This window comes from Salvelinus sp. IW2-2015, linkage group LG5 (assembly GCF_002910315.2).
Source record: "Salvelinus sp. IW2-2015 linkage group LG5, ASM291031v2, whole genome shotgun sequence".
Lineage (NCBI taxonomy): Eukaryota > Metazoa > Chordata > Actinopteri > Salmoniformes > Salmonidae > Salvelinus > Salvelinus sp. IW2-2015.
Window position 1 is genome coordinate 25,069,725 of NC_036844.1, and position 21,610 is coordinate 25,091,334.

The window sequence follows — 21,610 nt, forward strand, 5'->3', positions numbered from 1 at the left end:
TTGGTCTATATACATCTTGCATGCTTCATGTAATCGCAAGCATAAATGCTTCGTAGGTTGTGTTCATGAAAAGGGCTAATTTGGTCGGTAGGCTATTGCCTAGCGGAATATTTTAGTAAGGGATGTGTTGGTGTCATTTCACCTCTCTTACCCCTTCAATACAAGAAGTTGTAGTGGCAATTGCCTCCGTTTATCACGGATGATCAAATTAGGAAGAGTGAGTCCGTTTTGTGTAAAGTTTGTGCTAAGGGTGTTGTTCCGTGTACTGTCAGCAGGGTTTCAGGCGATGCCGTTAAACAACACGTTGTTTCGTTCCGAGTGCAAGTGTTATGTTTCTGACAGCAACGACGGCATACAGCTAAATGTGCATTTTTAAGTGGAGGCATGGGGAGGGGGCTCTATGCAAGGTTTGTGCCAAGCACAGATAGTTTTCCTACGGTTGGGTTTTGAATGTGGGATTTGGGCACAAGAGCTTTGCGTGCCCACATAAAGCCGTAGACAAGGTGAGGATACAAGCGCAAATGGGGGAAATCGAGGTCAAAATGCAGGGGGTAAGGAGATGCAGACAGCACGAGGCTGGGCCTAGTCAGTCCTAGAGATGGTGGTGTAGATGAGGCTGGGCTAGTCAGGCTAGAGACTGGTCGGGTAGGTGGAGGCTGGGTCTAGTCAGGCTGAGATGGTGGAGAAGCAGAGGTCGGTGGTCTAGTCAGCTAGAGATGGTGGGGAAGCACAGGCTGGGTCTCGTCGGGTAGAGATGGTGGGGTAGCTGAGGCTGGGCCTAGTTATGCTATGGAGGGTCGGTGTAGAGGGTGCTGGGTCTAGGCAGGCTATGGATGGTGGGTATAGCAGAGGCTGAGTCTAGTCAAGCTATGGATGGTGGGGTAGGTGAGGCTGGCCCAAGTCATGCTATGGAGGGTGGTGTAGATGATGCTGGGCCGAGTCATGCTATGGAGGGTGGTGGCAGATGATGCTGGGCCGAGTCAAGCTATGGAGGTGGTGTAGATGATACTGGGTCTAGTCAGGTTATTCTAGTGGATGAGGAGAGTATAGTGGGGAAGTGTAAGAGATTAGGGGGAGGAGGAGGGTGTCAAGAGGAAAGGAAAAGGGTGTGGCAAAGGCACCATGGAAATGTTGCCTGTTGCTGTTGCGTGGCGTGAGGCCCTAACCAGAGAGAAAGGGCAGGTGGTCAGGGTGGACGATAGAGAAGAGAGAGAGTAGTCTGAGGAAGAGGATGAGGAGTTATTTTTTTAGACTCCTCTTCAATTGGCCGGAGCTGACAGCCAGTCAACCAGGAGGGTCTAAGTACACGTTGAGAGAACTGACAAGGTTCCTGAGATGAGACTAAGGGGGAAAAGTTATACTTCTTGAGGCTTTTTTCCTGATTCTAGAAAGTTTGTAAGATATACAACATGCTATGAGAATGAGGGGCATGTGTCTCTCACCCAAGAAACGGTTTAGGTTGAGGAGTGGGTCACAACAGTGCGTAAAGGTTTACCTTCAGACACTGTTTAAATGTTTAATTTCTTACTGACACTGGGGCTTTTTGAGCTTTCTATTGGTCTATTTCTCTGCTGGCTTTTTCAGTTCTTTATGGAGACTCTTGGGTAGGCTCGCTTAATATAATGGTGCCAGAGATGCGGGAAAGAGGAGTGTGTTTGGGTGAATATGTAAAACAAAGAAAGTACAGGTGTTTGTTTCTGCAGGAGACCATAGTGATGTGGAGATGAAGTTGATTGGGGGCTCTGGGTGGAAAGGGGCAAGTGTGTTGAGCCATGGGACAAATCTTAGTGCAGGGGTGGCAGTCCTTTTTGCACCGGGTCTGGCTGTAAAATTTGCTCCTCAAAGGAGGTGTGTAGGGGCAGGTTGCTTGTTGTTAAAGCAGAGATTAACAACATGGGTTTTGTCTTTATATAAATGTGTATCGGCCTAACACAGGGAGAGAAGAGGGGTTCTATTTGGGAGTCTTAGACAGGAACTCTCACAGTAGCGCCTGAGGAGACGCTGGTGATCGAGGTGACTGGAACTGTACAATGGATTTTACAAAAGACAAGAAATGGGGAAGAGCCTCATTCAGTGTCAGTGGGAGTGTTAAGGACACTCTTAATCAGTTGTAGACTTAGTGGGATGTTTGGAGAATAAACTACAAACACAAGACGTCAGTATAACGTGGGTGAAGGTTTTTGGGGCTAGGGTGAGTGCAGCTCGACTTGATCCGTTTTTACATGTCAGGAATCAGAGCAATAGGCTGCTGGGTCCTACATTCTCCCAGTGGGGTTTTCGGATCACCACATAACATGGCTGGCTGTCTATTTCACACAGGGCCCCGGCAGGCACTTATTGGAGAGTTCAATGTAAAGCTTAAGTTCTTACAAGATGCACTTTTTTTGCTCAGGTTTCCAGACTTATTTGGGAAAGATGGGGGCAGCAAGAAGAGAGGAGTATGAGTCTCTGAAGTAATGGTGGGGATGTGGGGAAAGTGGACAAATTCGGCTTTTTCTTGTCAACAGTAACAAGCTTCATCTATACTCCCAGAGCTAGGAGACGATTAGTTGGGGAACTAGAGCGGTGTATTAGTGAGATGGAGGTAGAGATGTGTGTGGGAAGGCAATGTAGGCCTCCAGGCTACTTAGCGCGATTACGTAGGTGACCTGGGTAGTTTTTCCAGGTTAAAGAAAGGGTGACACTCTTGTAAGAGCTAGGCGTTTCCATGCTACAGGAGATGGATGCTCCAGCTCTTCTTCTTTGGTTTGGAAGGACAGAGGCAGTGAAGCCAAGGGTATGCATTGTCTCGGCTGTCTGATGGGCGCGGTTTGACCTCTGTGGTGGGGGAGATGCGGGAGCGGACTGTGGAGTTTTATACTGATTGTATAGGGCAGAAATATGTGTGATCCTATGTGTGCTCAGGTCTTTGTTCGGCAGGACTCCCTAGTCTCTCTCGGGCACAGAGGGATGAAATGGACATCTCCTCTGTTGTCATGCATGGCAGAGGCCGTAACCCAGATGTCCCCGGTCGTCAGCACCGGGGTCGATGGACTTCCAGTGAGAGTTTTACAAAAATATCTGGGGAACTACTTTTGGACAGGATTTCTTTTGCGTGTTGCGTGAATGCGTCGAGGTAGCGAGAGTTGCGATGAGTCGCCCGTCGGGCGGCCTGATCTCCTGCCAAAAAAGGGGACTTGTGTGAACTTAAGAACTGGAGGCCTGTGGCATTACTCTGTGCGGACTATAAGATATTTGCAACGGTCCTCTCTAACAGACTGATAAACATCTCTGGACTCTATAATACAAAGTCCACGAGAACTACATATTGTTGTTGACCGGAGCCTTCCAATCACGGACAACTTGTTCTTTGTGATTTATGGCGAGACTAAGTGTTTGGAGCTTCTCTTGTTGAGGTGCGATGATTATGACTTTGGACTGTCCGTTGTTAATGCAAGAGAAGGCTTTTGTAAGTACGTGGCATCATTGATATTGTTGTAATGTGATGCTGTGTTTTGGGTTTGGGAAGAGCTTGTGAACTGTGTGAAGTTCTCGTAGTTGTATGCTGGGCGTCTCATGGTATGGTTAAGGTGGGAGGGGCGCTACGTGATCTGTCTGGGTGAGACGGGGCAATTAGACAAGGATGCCTCTATTGGGCAGCTGTACACACTAGCCATTGAGCTTTTTTAGGACTGCTACGCAGGAGACTGCGGGGAGGTGTGCTGGACAGGCATGGAGGTGGTGACAGGAATAGCAGTCGTCAGCATATGCAGATGATTGTTTCTGTGATGGTCAGGGATGGGAGATATGCAGGAGCTAAGACGAACCAGTCTGAAGGTGTACGAGGGAGCTTCATCAGCTAAGGTAAACTGGGGAAAGAGCAAAGCTCTGTTATGGGGGCATGGGGGGATAGGGTTCCTCCTCTGCTTCCAGGGGGTTTGCAGTGGGGTTGTGAGGGCTTTTAAAGTGTTGGGGGGTGTACCTGGGCTCGGAGAGGTGGGTCAGCAAGACTGGGAGGGGCTGTCACAGGCAGTGGTGTCAAGACTGGCCAGTGTGAGGTGGCTCCTGTGTCCCAGTGTCATCATATAGAGGGAGGGTGTGCTGAAATATCAACAACCTGGTGGCATCTTCCTTGTGGCATAAACTGGCTGTTCCTCAACCCCCCCGCGGTCTGCTTGCAGACTCTGCAACGCAAGCTGGTGGACTTCTTTTGGTCGGGCCATCACGGCTGAAGGCAGCCTAGTGTTGTCACATGACCCGTCCAGAAGGAAGGAACAGGGCCTGGTGGAACTGGAGAGAGGAATGTGCTTTCGCGGCTTAAGGCGGCATGAGCTCGCTTTGTATCTCAGTACCTTGTATGGTGGCTGGAGGGAACCAGCATGGCGCGCTGCTGAGGAGAGCTGGGGATTGGGTTTGCGACCGGCAAGCTTTCCCTATGGTAGCTGGAGAGGCGACGTTAGCAGGTTCCTCGCAGAGTTTTGTAGCTCTTGGTGGTGGCTGAAGTGCTCTGGCAGTGCTAGCGGCCTCACGAAGAAAGGGGAGGGGCGGGGCTGGGCAGTGGGTGTGGGAGAGCCTATTTTTCCAACACCCAGCCATCCCTTCTGAGATGTTTCGCTAGTCGGCGTGAACACCCTGAGAGAGCATACTGATCGCGCAGGGGTTTACTCAAAGCTAGGTGACCCTGAGACCTGCTGGGAGAGGAGGGGTGGCGAAACCGAGGGTACGAGGATCTTCTCTCATTGTGGCGCGAGATCGCAACACAGGAATAAGTCTCATTAGCTGCTGGAGAAGATGAATCCTGGCAGGAGGTTCCAGGACGAGCACTGTCCTGAGCCGGTATGTGCGTTCGTTGTTTTGAGATAGGCCTTATTAGCGGACAGGGGCCACACAATGTGTCTCCCCTAGCAGGTGAACGGCAGAGACTGGGGAGCACTGGCAGGGGCGGTCTGTAGAGGACTTGTTAGATCTTTATTTACCACCTCCAGAGCCTGGGGCGAAGAGTTGTGTGTGAGGGTGTGCGGAGGTTAAAGCCCGTCTACAACTCTCCGTTAGTTAGGAACATTAGAAGCCAACCAGGAGTTGAAGGCACATCAGTGGCAGGGGTATGTGGGGCGGAGAGTAGGCTGTGTTTTAGGATGGAGGGCGCTCTAGCAGAACCCCAGATACAAAGAGGTAGGGACCTCAGTGAGGTTCTTCATGAACGCCTGGTCCACTACTAGAGTCGGGTTGGCACGGGTTGAGCCAACAGGACGATTGGGCACGCGCAGGTGTGTCCCGTTTTTCGTGTTCACCAATGAAAGAAGCAGAAATCTAGCTGTCACTGTGAGTCTTCGTCGATTTACCCCAAATTTTCTGATTGTGACCAGGTTTAATGCCTATTTTATGTCTTCCTAGTATGGAAATGTCTGGTGTGACAGGTGGGGGTTTTTTTTGGCTAGTTGGGATGTTTTTAATGGATATATACAGGTATTCGAGTTAAAGGAGAATAGCAAACATAAAACTGCATAGTATTTGCCTGTGACGAGTTTTCTGTTGCCTCTAGGCAAAATTAGCTAATTTTGGCTAAAAAGGAGAAACAGGGTACATTTGGAGCGGAGATAACAGACCTTTACGTACTGTTTAATGGAGTGGTTCTGCGCGCCTTTAGGGTTGAGTTTGGAGTTCCTATAAACTGATCAACTGTGTGTGATGATGTTTGAGGAGAGTATTGGTGTGTTGGGGCGTCTGTAGTTGCTGCGGGAAGATGTTTTATGACATATACGGATTGTAGGAGAGACGGTAATTATGTTTTTTTGTGTATTGGTGATGGTGGTTGTGTATATGTGGTAGGATTGGAATGGTGTAGTATGGTACATGTATTTGCCAGTACAGGAACTATTTTTGTTTCTTTACTTTACGGGGGGGTGAGAGTTTTAAATGAGATGATGAGATTGTTCAAATAAGAAATAAGAAACTAAAAAGATCAAAAGTCTCTCTCTCTCAATCTCTTCATCCTCCTCTATCTCGCTACTCTCTCTACTCTCTCTCTCTCTCTCTCTTCTCCTTCTCTTCTCTCTCTCTCTCTCTCTCTCTCTCTCTCTCTTCTCTCTCGTTCTTCTTCTCTCTCTCTCTCTCTCTCTCTCTCTCTCTCTACACGTAGTCATGGGAGTGCTCATGTCTAAGAAGCATCAGGTGGAGAAGGTGCAGAAATGCACCTCAGTCGTCTCCGCCTTTCAGCAAGGGGTAAAGGAACGCGCCCCATCCACAACAAACCAGGGGGAAGGATCCAAAGAGGAAAGAGAGGGGCCAACTGAAGCCTCACCACCACCCAACCTGAAGGAGAAGGAGGAGGCAGAGCACAGAGAGGCAGACAGCAAAGCGGGGCCCTCAGGGACCTCCCAGCAGGCTGCAACTCCGGCCCCCACCAGGGACGAGTGTAAGGTCAACCAGGAGGCCTGGAATAGGTTACGGGACGGGAAGGGGGTGGAGCCTGAAGATCTGGACAAGACCGGCCATCAGCTCACCCCACCTGCCTTTGTACGTCCCAAGAGAGATGCCAACGTTGACCAGCCTATGGAAATAGCACTGGGACAGAGAGAGCAGGTAAGATAGTGTGGGATACAGTACAATAAAGGGTTTACTTTGTTCTTTAAACCCCTGAATTTTTAAGATATATGTGAGAATGAATTACCATGGCAACAGCAGACTTATCTCCGTGAACTCCAGTTGAGTTAGGATGTTTAGACTGAAAAGAGACCTAAACATCTGTTAAGTATGCTGAGTCTTTAGCATTTCCCCCCATAGGTGAGATAATGTGTGTTTGAAAAAAGATGTATGCTTTTGTCACACCAGCTATTTTCCCTCTACTCTACGGTAGAGCCTTTGTGTTGGCATCTAAGTGCTCTTCATAGAGAGAATGCTGTTGTGTGGGCAGGTGCTCAGGCTGTCTCAGTGAGGAGGCCTTGGCCTCTGCCTCACATCCCAGGGTCACCATGACTAATAGGGGTCCTGAAGTGGTCAGAGACGGGGGCGGGGTTCAGGACTGGACCAGATGACCAATTAGCCGCTTGTGGCTATTAGGAAGAGCAGACTTTTATAATAGGACTCTCAGAGAGGATTGGGATTGTTTTTATGCTTTAAATCACTCTAATGGTGCTCATCAGAAACAAAAAGTAGAACAGAGAGTGGACTATGAGGAATAATATGTTACAGCTGCAGGGACAGACTAGAGAGGAGCAGACAAAACATTAAGATTAAGACGTTACTGAAACGGATGGCAATACTGTAGCAGCAACAGAATATTGTTATTTGTATTTGTATTTATTAAGGATCCCCATTAGCTGTTGCCAAGGCAGCAGCTACTCTTCCTGAGGTCCAAACCCATAAAGGCACTTACATTACATATAAAACAAAACATAAAACAGTTTATCATATAACATTATTACACCACTACATATCTACAATACAAAATGTATAATACAAGAATATTATAATGTGCGTGTGTGTAGAGTGYGTGTGCTAACGCTTGTGTGCATATGCTTGTATCTGATGTGGAATAGAGTTCCATGTAGTCATGGCTCTATGTAGTACTGTGCGTCTCCCATAGTCTGTTCTGGACTTTGGGATTGTGAAGAAACCTCTGGTGGCATGTCTTGTGGGGTATGTATGGGTGTCTGAGCTGTGTGCTAGTCGTTTAAACAGACACCTCGGTGCTTTCAACATGTCAACACTTCTTACAAAAACTCTCCTCCACTTTGAGCCAATAGAGATTGACATGCATATCATTAATTATAGCTCTCCTTGTACATTTAAGTGCCAGCCATGCTGCCCTGTTCTGAGCCAATTGTAATTTTCTGACCACACAACTGAACAGTAGTCCAGGTGCGACAGAACTAGGACCTGTAGGACCTGCCTTGTTGATAATGGACTTCTCCCCATTTTAGTTACTCTTGTATCAATATGTTTTGACCAATATATATGTTTGACAGTCATCTTAACTTGCTCAATTTCCACCTAATTCATTACAAGATTTAGTTCAGGTTTAGGGTTTAGTGAATGATTTGTCCCAAATACAACGCTTTTAGTTTTTGAAATATTTAGGACTATCTTATTCCTTGCCACACGTTCTGAAACTAACTGCAGCTCTTTGTTAAGTGTTGCAGTCTTTTCAGTCGCTGTAGTTATAAAGATGAACATAATACTTGTTACGAAAGATAATAGATAACAGATATCAGCCCTAAATTAAATTGTTCATGTTTGGAGCTGTAGGATACTTCACATAAGAGAGGAAAATTAGCAGTGCTGTGTTTTTCGTAGATTAGTCATCAAGGAAGTACTCAAAGTCTTGGTGGAATCAGATATAATTATGATATTGGCAGGTGTCACTCCCTGTCATAAATCGACCAAGGCGCAKCGTGCATGTAGTTCCACATCCTTTTAATGAAAGTGAAACCGAAACAACCAAAAAACAAACAGGTAAACAGCAAAGAACGTGACGCAACCGAGGTGCACACAAACACACACGGAAAATAATTACCCACAAAACACAGGTGGGAAAAGACTACCTAAGTATGGTTCTCAATCAGAGACAACGATAGACAACTGCCTCTGATTGAGAACCACACCCGGCCAAACACATAGGAAATAGAAAACCATAGAACATAGAACATAGACTGCCCACCCAAATCACACCCTGACCAAACCAAAATAGAGACATAAAACGCTCTCTACGGTCAGGGCGTGACAGCAGGCAATTTCAGCCTCCTTCATCATTGGGTAAAATCAATAGAGAAACTTCTCCTTTCCTATAAGGCTCTCTACAGATAACTGTAGTTAGGATCCTCACACATAATGATACCAGACAAGATAGCTAGAAACTATTGTTGAGTTACATCTGTTTCATAATGTGATGAGAGTATAGACCACTATGTCTCTAGGAAAAGGTTTGAGTATTGAGTATGGGGGAGGTATGATTCCTTCTGGCTATAGTCACCTGTAAGGGTCCAGGTTGGACAAGGTCAGTCCATAAGACTGTGACGATAGCAACGTTTTTCATCCTGAGGTCAAAGCAGTATTAGAGGTTAATACTAAGAGACTGACTGACTGCGCTATGGTATAAGTTCCCACTATAATAACATTGACTGTGTAGACAGTCAAACGTCTTCTGCCTGTGAATGGAGTCCTGAGGCATGGACCTGAAATCACCTGAAAGAGAGACACTAAACTGATGACTCTAAAATGACACTTAAGTTACTATGAAATAAAACAGTGCTTTGAATCTAAACTTGAATCATATTGTTTGAGTGTATGGCGGTATTGACACAACATTCTTTGCATTCACTGTTTGATCAATCCAATAACCTGTCTAGCCTGTAACATTCAGGAGAGAACAGCTAGCCTTCAACATGGTGACATGTGATTCAAAGCTGGTCTTTCTGACAGTCTTTGTGAGAGAGAGGTGTGTCACAGGGGATTATTTCTATATTTAAACCCTAATGGAGAAGCTTAATGGAGTGGGTATGAAAGTTTGATTATGAAAATATGTTAAATGGATGCTTTGGGATTTGGGGAATGAAACCCTTTATCTACTTTCCTACTTAGATGAACTTGTGGATACCATTTGTATGTCTCTGTGACCAATATGAAGGAAGTTAGAGGTAGTTTCGCGAGCCAATGCTAACTAGCTTTAGCGCAATGACTGGAAGTCTATGGAAGTCTTATCTGCTAGCATGCTAGCGCTAGTTAGCAACTTCCTTCATACTGCACTCAGAGACATAAAAATGGTATTCACGAGTTCATCTTTCTCTGGTGAAGTAGATATTAATTTACCGTTATAGGTTCAACATCCTCTTTTCAGCCCATACTACTTAGTCATTTGGATAAGTCAGTGACTTCATATGATTCTCAGACATATACAGTAGATGGATCTTTCAGCTAGTGGATTTGGAACAGAAATGACAAGTCTCCCACGTAGGATTCAACCCCCACCTCTTGCATTAGGAGTATGGTCTTTAACCCAATGACCTGATTTGCCTTTTCCCCAGCCGGTGAACGATGAGATGTGTGAGGTGTGTGAGGTGTGGACGGCCGATGACCTGTTTCCCTGCAGGACCTGCACAAGGGTCTTCCATGATGGCTGTCTGAGTGAAATGGGCTACCTGCGCCCTGAACTCCTGCAGGAGATGAGGGAGACAGCTCACACCGCGACAGGCTGGAGCTGCTACTACTGCGTCAGTCACTCAGTCAATAATCACCTCCTATTGGCTATTCACGAAGACCAACCACACTCCACAAAGACTGCTATTTCACCTTTGTATGATGCATACCCACTACCCACTACTGTTACTATAACAGACACAACTGTAAACAACACACACTTTATGAACCTGAACACACCTTTGACCCACACACACATCTGTATATAAGTGTATTATCTTACGATACTTCCAGCCAGATCCTCTTTCCCAAGTGTATGTTTATAAAAAGCCAGTAATACATCATTTGGAGGCAATGTTGAATATGTGCCAAGATTCTTAATCTCATAATGAATTAAATAGCTTGTCTTCAACATGAAGGACACTCCACTAATCTTTGGAGAAGCAATGTGCAATATGGTAAAATTAAAGTACAGACGGCATAAGGGTGCATTTCCTAAAGTGCTCTTCAGACTAAAGTAGAGAGCTTATCTTACAGATGTAGGATATTAATTTGATCCGTCTGTTGCAGGAGAATTTACTTGTAGTGTATTTGAGAATTAAAAAAGCCTTCTGAAGTTTGTAATTTCCACTTTGAAATTTCAGACTTGATTTTCCCTTACGCAAAATGTAATAAAATCCTACAAAAAATGTCCAATAATTATAATCCACATAATAATGAACATTTCCTGTTGCTGACGGAATATTTTCCTGCTGCAGCGAACTGGCTCAAATTAGGATCCTACATCAGTATTTTTGCAGACTGTGAGAGTTGAAGCTGATTGAGAGACTTTGATGAGTACAAAAGAGGCCATTTTTAGGCAGTTTGAGAAGGGACATCGATAGGGCCAATTGACTTGTTCCTCGCTGGGTCACAATCAGCATGAGTGTGAGGGAGAAAGTGAAGAGAAGCGTGATAGTAGAAGAAGATGAAAGTGACAGTGAGAAAAATACACCTTTTCATCTATGAAGAGTTGAGATCTAAGAACTGTCATCGAAGCTTCAGAAACAAACACAATTTATTTTATCGCCTGGGAAAGTCATCCAAAATGTCCCCTTTGAAATGTAATTTCACAGCTTTGGTGTTGTGTTATTCTCACATCTCCTCTCATCCACAGTCATGTGGCTTGGGGATTTGCCTGAGGTGGTGAGAGCTGGTGCTGCCGTCACCACTGACTAGACTTTTCCACCATCGAGGCGACCAAAAAGTCACCCTCGTGTCCCTATTATTTTAGTGTGGTTGCTTAAGGGTCTTTGCAACATAATAATTAATTGCTTGTAATCATTTATAATCATTTATAACTCCCCCTAGTGCTCAGGATAGAGTAACCTACTGTATTTCAACTTGTTCGGATTGTGGATGAACAAATACATTTAAAAAAACTTTAAGCATTACTCGGGAGATTAAAATATAAATCGGAAACATCTAGTGCGCGTCATCCAATTGATTTCTATTGTTGACACTTATGATTAGTTCTGCTCCCTGAGGATTTCAAATGGGATTTTTTTCACCATGAACTGATCTTGAGCAATAGTTTAACAAACCTGCCAGAGAATACACAAACACAAACCAAGAAAGTGGGTTGTGGTGTTTAACTAGACACCCAGTTCAACACATCCCACTACGAACAGATACAGAAAAGCTTTCTCTCTTTTAAACATGAAGTCAGCAGTTTCCCCGTGCTAGGAGATTGAGCACTGTGGATATCGAGTGAGAGTGAGTGACTATGGTACACAGCTGATCAATGCACTCACATTTATGGGTTTATTTGCAGACCCGTATTGAACGCAGTGTGTTTACGCAAATCCTGGAAAAGTACAAATGTCACCCAGCAGGCCATTTTCAGCAGTCCCCAGATTTGATTCACCACTCCTGCACCCCCTCCTCTTCTGGTGTGCTCCTGTTCTTACACCCCAGCACCACAGTTCCAAATCAGTGGCACATAGGAAGAGTTTATTTTATGATATCTGGCAAGCAGAGTTTGGACTCTTTAGCATACATGTGAGGAATAAACCATTTAAGGGATACGCCTGTCTTTCCTGGAACTATTGTTTATTTGATTCCTTTAAGGGGTTAGCAAGAATGCAAAGAGCACACACAAAGCCCTAGTGCATAAAATCTTTAAACAAAATACATTTTCGGAGGTGATGCTACTGGAAATCAAACGGCCTGATTTCCATAACCCTGGGCTATCCAGAGATTTCCCATATCATGGCCAATTATCCACCCCAATTATTACCGTCCCTCATTCTCATCCTCCATCTCCCTCCTCTCAACCTGCTCATCAGAGATAGACAGCGTAGAGAGACTTAGCATCCTCCACACACCTGCTGCAGATAATTCACTTAATAGAAGGTTTAATGTGTTCAACCTGAACTGTACCCTCGCCAAGGAGTGTAGTAAAATGGCTGCTAGGCTTACATTTTCCTATTACCATGGTAGTTTATTCCAAAACATCTAGTACACACTTGACACACTTGTCTATAAAAATAGCTTCTGAGAAACTGCATAATAAGCACACGAAGGCATTCTGGATCATTTCTGACGCACCCTGAACTGAATTTAGACACACAGCACATGAATCCATTAGGGTATGTTCCATTATAGCGCATATGAGGGCAGCGGGGCACACTTTGTGCTGACCCGTACATAATTAGCTTCAGACATGAGTTTGTATCAGATCTCTCCCTATTAACAGTGACCTTTGCCCCTTTCTCCCATAGGACAATGTGAACCTGCTCCTGACTGAAGAGGAGATGTACAGCCTGATGGAAACCTTCAAGCAGTGCAAGATCATCCCTGGTCAGTCATGGTGCTTGTGCTGCACCTCTAGAAAACAATACATTACACAGACGACAGATCTGCATTATCTGGGACAAGTAGGCCTTAATGGGTATAGCACTGTAGACAGTGAATAATAGATCAATACCCCCAGTACATTGTGTATACAGGTTGTTCTTATTCACTTCAAGCATTTCTGGGCCAACCCTCAGCATATAAGCAAAAGGTTAGTGAGAACAGAATGGTGCCAAAAGCTCTCTGTTTTTGTAATGCACAATGTCGTGTCTCTGACTGATTAAATTATATGACAGGCTATTTTATCAAATCGATAACCAAATGTTTGAAAGATTACATGATCAAATTAAACTATGCAACAGTTAACTTGATAATAACCTGGGACACCACGGAAGAGTGTTTATAGAGCAGCTGTCTTCCCGAATAAACTCTTAAAGATCTGAAGATCTTTTATATCAATAGCAGTTAATTATTAATCATCACCTTATTCAGTCTCATCTGAACGTYGTAAAATCCTTGGTTATCTGCACGAACCCTGGCTAACAAGTTGAATCAGCAATACAAAATTGGCTTAATTATTTATTTACTAAATACCTAAATAATCACACAGAATTACATATACACAGGATAGATCATACATCGATTACTAATCATGTCATAAAAGAAAAAGTCCTTAGCGGACGAAACCGATATGACAGCTGGTTACACAAAGAAAGGGGGTTGGGTTTGAATAAAAGAGCGGGAAGACTAAGGGACAAAGGGGATTGGGTCTCTATCAGACCTTGAGAAGCTATGCTACCGTAAATACAGAATCTTATGCTTTCTAGTTACCGCCCTTTCGGAAAAGGAAAATGCATGATTATATTTACTCTGAGCTGCACTTCGATAGATGGGTCGAAGATGGAAGACTGGTTTGCCCACCAGAGATTGCCATTGTCCTTTGAAGAATCTTTCTGGTCATAGTGTTGTAGAGCGGATACGTTGAAGTACCCTGTTGTTCTCAGGAGATTGTCTGTCCTTTCCTAGGCCACATACATTTACAGCTGCAGCTGATAACTCGGCGTCTAGGATGTATCACTTCTTTAGTAAATAAGAGTTTAAAGTTCATACCAAATTACCATAATCAGCTTGCGCTGTATTCTGGCTGGTCTAGTAGAAATTCATCCTTCCAGCGTGGTGATCGTCACTTCCACGTGATGTAAATCTCATGTAGATTTTGTTATGTAGAGTGGGTATTCAACCATTCGCAACCACAGCTCACGCTGGGGTTTTCTWAGTCTGATGTGAATTGGGTCACGGGTGCTTTTATACTGGAGAAGAGAAGGGCGTGTTTCATCCCTCTCCAACCAATGTCTGTTCACTTGGGYGTGGCCACTGAGTGAGCATAGTTTACTTATGAAAACAATTCTCTCATTTAGAAGGCTAACATTTTATTTAATCTTTTCACAAATAGTTTCATATTTAAACATTTAAATTGCACAACAATTCCATGTGAATCTGATAACTAGAATGTGTASACTTTCCAAGATACAATTTATGTTGTCCTGTCATCAGTGATAATGTCCCAGACAACAACTGATCTGACATCATATTCTTAAGTACCAACGGACACTTTCAACTGGTTGGATTACAGAAATATTGTTCCATTCCCCAATTTGTAGATGTTACCATATTCTCTCTATGTTAACAAAGGCCTTTCCAAGAGTCCATTCTGTAGAGTGGAGAGAATAGTGGGAAAGGTATTTATGGGGGGGGTCATAAACCTCACCCAACAGGGCAACGTCATAATCAATATGTCTCTTTAACTACTCGTTACTGTATGTATTTCTTAGCAATTGTCTGTTACAGGTTTCTATAAAACTGCACGCTATGTTTCAGCCTGGTTTCCATTGCAATGTGTGATATAAATGACAGGCGTTCTCGCCTTTGTGAAATTAATAATAATCATAAACTAATTGCATCTGGATCACTGCTTGTGGAGATTAATTAGTGTGTGTTGTGATGAACTGCTCTTGCTGTGTAGAGTCGTGCCTGGTGTCAGATGAGCTGCTGCAGTACCGCCACTTTGTGTCCAAGCAACTGTTTGAGAAGGACCTCTCTGATGAGCAGGAGGAGGAGGTGTTGRCCCAGTTCGCTGCCCTGGACCCGGAGAAGAGGGGCCAGATCGAGTGGTCTGACTTCCTCTACCACGAGTCCCTTGGAGTGCTCAAGAAGTTCCGCACAGAGGTATCAGAAACCATCAGAACCCACTAAACCTGTGGCATTCAAGTGTGGTGTGTTACACATTGACACACATGTGCATATAGACACATACAAACGCATACACACACTCCAGGGCACACACACACACAAACTCTCATCCTCTGGATGCCTTTGTTCCCAGAACTCCTTGGTGCGGCTGTTGAGTGCTAAGGAGCGGGACCATGTGCGGTCAGTGTTCATGAGTTTGGACCTGGATAAAGACAGTGTGGTCACGGGAGCAGAGACCCGCTGGGCCCAGCAGTCCTGGTTTCAGAAGCTCAGCAAGGAGTCCCAGTCCTGCAATGTGAGGTGAGCACAACACTGTTGAGCCCATAACCATCCATCCACAGGAGATGAGGTTGAGAAGTTAATTAAATGTCTGTCACAGACTCACAGTCAGGAGCTTCTACTCAAGGGGAAAATAGAACTCAATCAGTACAAGGTAATGTGAAAAATTCCTCAAGCCTCTTTAATCCGCTTCATACTCTAGAACTAATAACACTTAACAAAGAGATGTTTAATTTAACGTGGCGTGAGATGCAGAAACGTCAATGACTGTGCCTGAGAGGTGTGAACTACTGGGGTTTCATCTACTGGGGTTTCATCAGTTTCGTTTCCCCTGTTGCAGCCGATGAATGAACTTTTCTGCTTTGCATGCATGTGCACGGTTAGGGAAAATAAATCATTGAAATAGAGTGTTTGATGACAATTCTGATGGAGAAAGTCATGCATACGCCGAACTGTCATGAATCTTGCCCTGGAGGCAGAACTGAGTGTTTGGTATTAGTTTAAGGTTAGGGTTAGGCATTAGGGTTAGCAGTGCGGTTGATGTCAGGGTTAAGCTTAAGGTTAAAATCAGATTTGTATGACTTTGTGGCTGTGCTAGCTAGTGACCACTCTGCAGAGCTGCCTTCAGTTCAAGATTCATGACAATAAATGCCAACCTGCACAAAGTTGATTCTAATTCATTAAACAGTGAGCCCTCCTTGAGTAGAATATTTATATTTATCATTGGTGTCAGACCCAGACCTTGGAGTCCCATTGACCCCATTAGTTCGTGGCTGCTCTGAGCTGAATGGAACAATTGACTTTAGCTAGGTTTATTTCTATCCCTCACCTCTCTTCATCTCACCGCTCCTCATCTCAGTGTGGATAATTGCACTGTCTGTGATTGGAGATTTCTCCCAGGTACTGATTCATTCACAATCATTCACTGATTGAGTCAGTGTGTGTGTGCGTGCGTGTGACTGTGTGAATGGACTACCCTGTACTGGCCTCCTTCACTGTTATATGTCATGTCATACCATTCCATACGCCTTATCGCCTTATGTTCCATCCTTCAGACTCATTGGATTGTGTTCTCCTCTGAATTGTGGGTAAGTGACAAAGCACTGCATGGGTTATCAGTATTTTTTCTTCTCTTTAGCGTCTTCAAGCCCTCAATCCACAAGTAATCTCACACGACCTATTCCTTTTTGACGTTCCACCCATAATTTCACTCACCCTCTCACCAAGGCCAGGATAAAGTCCATCTGAGGAATACTGGAATCATAGAGCAAACACTACAGGTGGGATCTATAAAAGTCCAAGAACAATTGAGATGTCTAGCTTATACACCAAGAGCCCTTCATATGATGATTCCCTGTTGGTTTGAGCTGTGGATAAGAAATATCCAGTCCTCTCATTAGAGGGATCAAAAGGCAAACTTTTGTTCTCCTGTGAGAAGCTCTAGAAGGCTTCCCTCGTCAGCTTTAAGAGGACACGGGGGGCCAAGTGGATGTGAAAGGGTCTGGTCCCTACGCCAAGGACCGAGCATGCATTCTAATTCACCTCTTAGGTCAGACAAGACAACAAAGTGCTCTGTCTGCTGTGTTTTACAGCTTTTACATAGAGATTACTCACAGTGTATAATATATACATAATATTAAGCCAGAGAGTGCAACAAGACTGAGGATGTAGCAGAAAGTGTTCAAGTATTCATCTTTCATAGAAGAGGTTTAAATGCGGAGCAAACCGTGAGCCTGTCTCTTACTCTATCTTTAATAATTCATGAGTTGGGCTGTGGCCTGGAAGAAAGCCATTTGGTCTCAATAACCCACTGAGATATTTTCAATGTGGTTTTGCACTAGATTTCTACCTGACCTCTTCACAGATGAAACAAATTGCTTTTCAAAGCTAAAGGGTGTCTTGTCCTTGGCAGACATGTTGGAAACTCAATGCCACCTATTGTAGCGTATAGTGAATCTGTCTGTCTTGTTTGTGTGTGCTTTTCCTGCTGCAGTATTAGCCATGTTGGCCCCATATCTGACAGCAGCCCAGCCAGCTCCAGCAGTGAGAGAAGCACTCAGAAAGATGACAGGTATGTAATAAATACAATTATGTGTTTGCAGGCCTATGCGTGCTTGAGTGTGTGTGTGTGTGTGTCTGTCCTTAGTTGACCTCCGTTTAGAGGATATGGCTCCCTAACCTCCTCTCTGTTCCCGTCACCAGACCACTGAGCTGGGATGACTTCCTGAGGGAGAGTGCCATCTACATCCTGGCTGCCCGGCCCAACAGCTCGGCAATGCATATCCGTCTGCCCCTATAGCCCCAGCGTCCTCACCTTGCCTGGGCCGGGCCCCACCATAGAGAGAAGGCCACCCCTGGAAGTCCCTGTGGAGGACAGGTGCAGAGCCGGTACCATGGCACTGTAGGGGAATACTGTACCACTCAGAGACTGGACAGGACAGAATAAGCCATCAACAGATCTCTTGCTTCATTGACCAACTGACAGCAACAATCAACGACCAACTGACACCACCAGTCAACGACCCACTGACAACAACAATCAATGACCTACAAGTACTTACTGAGGGTAAAATGATAAACAACCTGACAACACAAGCTGACAATCCACTGGTTATAGATACTCCTGAAACACAGGATAAAAAGCAACAGCCCATTTTCAACACAAGCTAACAATTCACTGATGCTTTGAAAACTCGGGGTATCCTGGGAGGCACACTTTCCCCTAAACGATAACTACTATATACAGTCAATTTGTCATGCTACAGTCTTACAAACCTCTGTATGATCAATTCAATTGGATTAGAATGACAATGATAGGCTGTCTTATGCTATCACATATCCTGCTATTGGGTAAAGCATCATATTTGGATCAGCTTCTGTATTGTATCACTGTTTTGTATCACTTGGCATCATACTTGTTGATCATAAAATAGTATCTGTCATTTAGGGAGATTTTTAAGCCCCTTCAAATCTTGGTTAATGAGTGTATAGGACTGACCGTGCAACTGCTCCAGATCAGCACATGTACCAAACAGGAATAACAGCTATCCGCATACATAATATTATATAATAAGACATGCCATACATACAAGTATAATGACATATTATTATGCATTAAAAATCTGTATTTATTCCTGTACCCTCTAAGCTATTTTCAGTTTTTCCACTCACTTGTTCAAGATCCATTTATTTTTGATGATTATGATATCGTAATGGACACTAACCCAGTATCTGGCCTGTACATTCAGCCATAAGTACATTTTCTCTTGTAATGTAGTAGTCCAACCACTGCATATGTATGCTATGACAAAGTAGAATTATCTGCTGCTGCTGCCATTCCAATATTTTATTTGAACACTGTCATTTAGATTTGTACGGCTTTGAGGATTATTTATTGGAATTTAAATCAAGCATTGGAAAGGAATATCTCCTTAGGATGAAGGTTGAAGCCCACGCATTAGGCCTTCATGATACTTGCATAAGCATTGTTTCAGACCTGGCTTTATGAAGTGACATAACAGTTTGTTGATACATTTTCCAAGGTGCTGCAGTATGTCATGTTTATGCTTATGTAATGAAGGTCCCTTGTCTGGTATCCTGGCCTGAAGTAGGTCATTACTTGAATCCTAAGAGGGTAAAGGCTTTGGAATATGTGACAGTGCTGAAATAAATGAATGGCATTAACCCTCCTAAATCACACTCTGTACTACGTATTTCTATGCTAAGTGTCCAATTCCCAAGGAACAAAAATAATGGCTTTCGATAAATAATTCATTTAAACACACCATCAAAACCATTATCTGACCATTTCCCTAAAGCATCAAAAGTTGAAATGGTCATTGAGAGTTTTTAGTGTCTTTACTAGGTGACATCTGCTCTATCAAGATAAATAAAACAGTTCAAAACAGTAAATAAATAAACGCCAACAGCACTGTAGGTAGTAGTGACTAACCATTTTACCCTAAGCAGCTAACTGGACAAATAAAGGAGCGTGCCCAGGGAGTGTTGAGGGCAGAGTGGAGTGGAGAGGCTCAATGAAAACCCTCTAAGTTTCTCCAATACACACAGACACAGTATTTCATAAAGGATTACATTAACACTTAAATAACATTTGATTTGATTTGATGCTGGCTCCAGTGAGCGTAAAAGGCACAGAGTAAACCACATTCTTCCGGGCTGGCTGGTTTTGAAAGGAGCCCTAACTTGTGGAGGGAGTAAAATATTAACAGCGTATGGCTACTGCCACGAACACCACTGAGCACTATCCCTGAGGGTTTGTCAATATTGTTCTTCTGAGAAATAAAATATTAGATACTGTAGCCATCTCTAAATTGAGATTCAAGCTTGGAGAAAGAGAGGGAGGGAGCATCCTTCTTAGATGATAATATTCTAGTCCCATGTTAACTGGCAACTCTGTAAACAGTAACAGGTAGGGCTACGTCAACACAAAACGGAGCTCTGTAGCACCTCAATCAATGTGTAAAGTCGCATTTGATTTAGCCTTATAACATTTTGCTCACAGCAATACTATTATTTACCACAGCAATGATCCACTTAGAGTGACAGCAGGTTCAGGGCCCATTAAAGCCAGAGTGTGTCTATGCAGAGCCCCTTGTATGACTGAATGAAGCTCAGTGTAAAGGTTAGCCAGTGTCCCACTAAGCTCAGGGGGAAGATTGCTGACTGACCCAGCTTCTAGGGGTGTGCTGTGCTGTGTTATTGACAGACATGGCACCACAGGGATGCTGGACAATCACCACCATCCTGCTCCCAGTGGTAAACAGGAGCACTGCAGTCATCACCAGAGCAGGAGGGGGGAGAGAACAGCCGGGCCTGGCCATCTGTCTGCCCGCCCTAATGGAGCCACGCCGAAAGGTCAAGGCATCAGTTACGTCACCATGTTCATCAGCAGACTTATCAAGAAGACCCACCCTGGGAGTTCCACCGAGACAACGAGAGGTGGTTTGTGTGTGTGTGATTTTATTCAGTTCTATACTCTCTCATAAACCTGTAGTGACAGCATGCTCTGTACATTTACACAGTTCCCAAGCTAACCAGTTTCCTACAAATCGGCCATAACTAAAACATCCCACGCATACCGCCCATCTTCCCAAACCATCCATTTTAACACCCGCCCACACAAACACAACACTACACCTCCCACCTCGCTCAGCTTCCTTCCAGTCAGTCTACTGAATTTGATGTGAGCCCAATAAAGTCGTCTGGCTCCAGGGCACCTGGTTACTTTTTTAAGAGCTCATTTTATGAAATATTGAAGTGCTCCTCTGAAAGCCATACATGTGGGTGGTGGGGTGTTATAAACACACCACCACCACCCACATTTCCCCAATACACACACACAGATGCAGTATTTAAGGACGGATTACATTAACCCTTAACAACAAAACAGGAACTCAAGCACATACAAACACACACACTTTAATGAAATCGTCAATGGCACCGACAGACATGGTCGCCTCGCTTCGAGTCCTTAGGAAACTATGCAGTATTTCGTTTTTTTATGTATTATTTCTTACATTGTTACCCCAGGAAATCTTAAGTCTTATTACATACAGCCGGGAAAAACTATTGGATATAAGAGAGATGTCAACTTACTAACATTACGACCAGGAATACAACTTTCCCAAAGAGGATCCTCTGTTTGGACCACCACCCAGGACAATGGATCTAATCCCAGAAGCCGACCCAAAACAACGGCGCCGCTGAAGGCGCAGACGGAGCGGCCTCCTGGTTAGGCTCTGTAGACGTGCACATTGCCCACCGCTCCCGAGTATACTACTCCAGTCTCTTGACAAGAAGGTAGACGAAGTTCAAGCAAGCGTTGCCTTCCAGAGAGACATCAGAGATTGCAACATTCTCTGTTTCACAGAAACATGGCTCTCTCGGGATACGTTGTCGGAATAGGTTCAGCCACCGGGCTTCTCCATGCATCACGCCGACAGAGATAAACACCTCTCTGGGAAGAGGAAGGGTTGGGGTGTATGCTTCATGATTAACAATTCATGGTGTAATCAAAACAACATACAGGAACACAAGTCCTTCTGCTCACCCGACCTAGAATTCTTACCAAATCAAATGCCGGCCATATTAGCTGTGAACAGTACATTCCCCC

The 21,610-nt window shown here is 44.4% G+C and overlaps 1 protein-coding gene across 2 annotated transcripts in view; it reads left to right on the forward strand.

Moving 5' to 3' along the window:
• LOC111964090 (PHD finger protein 24-like) overlaps positions 1 to 19,229 on the forward strand; it is a 28,640-nt gene extending 9,411 nt beyond the window's left edge. The window contains exons 2-9 of one of the 2 annotated variants that reach the window (XM_023987807.3): positions 6,119 to 6,561; positions 10,002 to 10,187; positions 12,876 to 12,954; positions 14,972 to 15,174; positions 15,332 to 15,498; positions 16,533 to 16,565; positions 17,471 to 17,548; positions 17,680 to 19,229. In XM_023987807.3, coding sequence (XP_023843575.1) covers positions 6,121 to 6,561; positions 10,002 to 10,187; positions 12,876 to 12,954; positions 14,972 to 15,174; positions 15,332 to 15,498; positions 16,533 to 16,565; positions 17,471 to 17,548; positions 17,680 to 17,776 — 1,284 coding nt within the window. In that variant the 5' untranslated portion in view covers positions 6,119 to 6,120 and the 3' untranslated portion in view covers positions 17,777 to 19,229. The remainder of the gene's footprint in view (positions 1 to 6,118; positions 6,562 to 10,001; positions 10,188 to 12,875; positions 12,955 to 14,971; positions 15,175 to 15,331; positions 15,499 to 16,532; positions 16,566 to 17,470; positions 17,549 to 17,679) is intronic. The other variant, XM_023987808.2, reaches the window with a different exon arrangement.
• Positions 19,230 to 21,610: the final 2,381 nt, after the last annotated feature.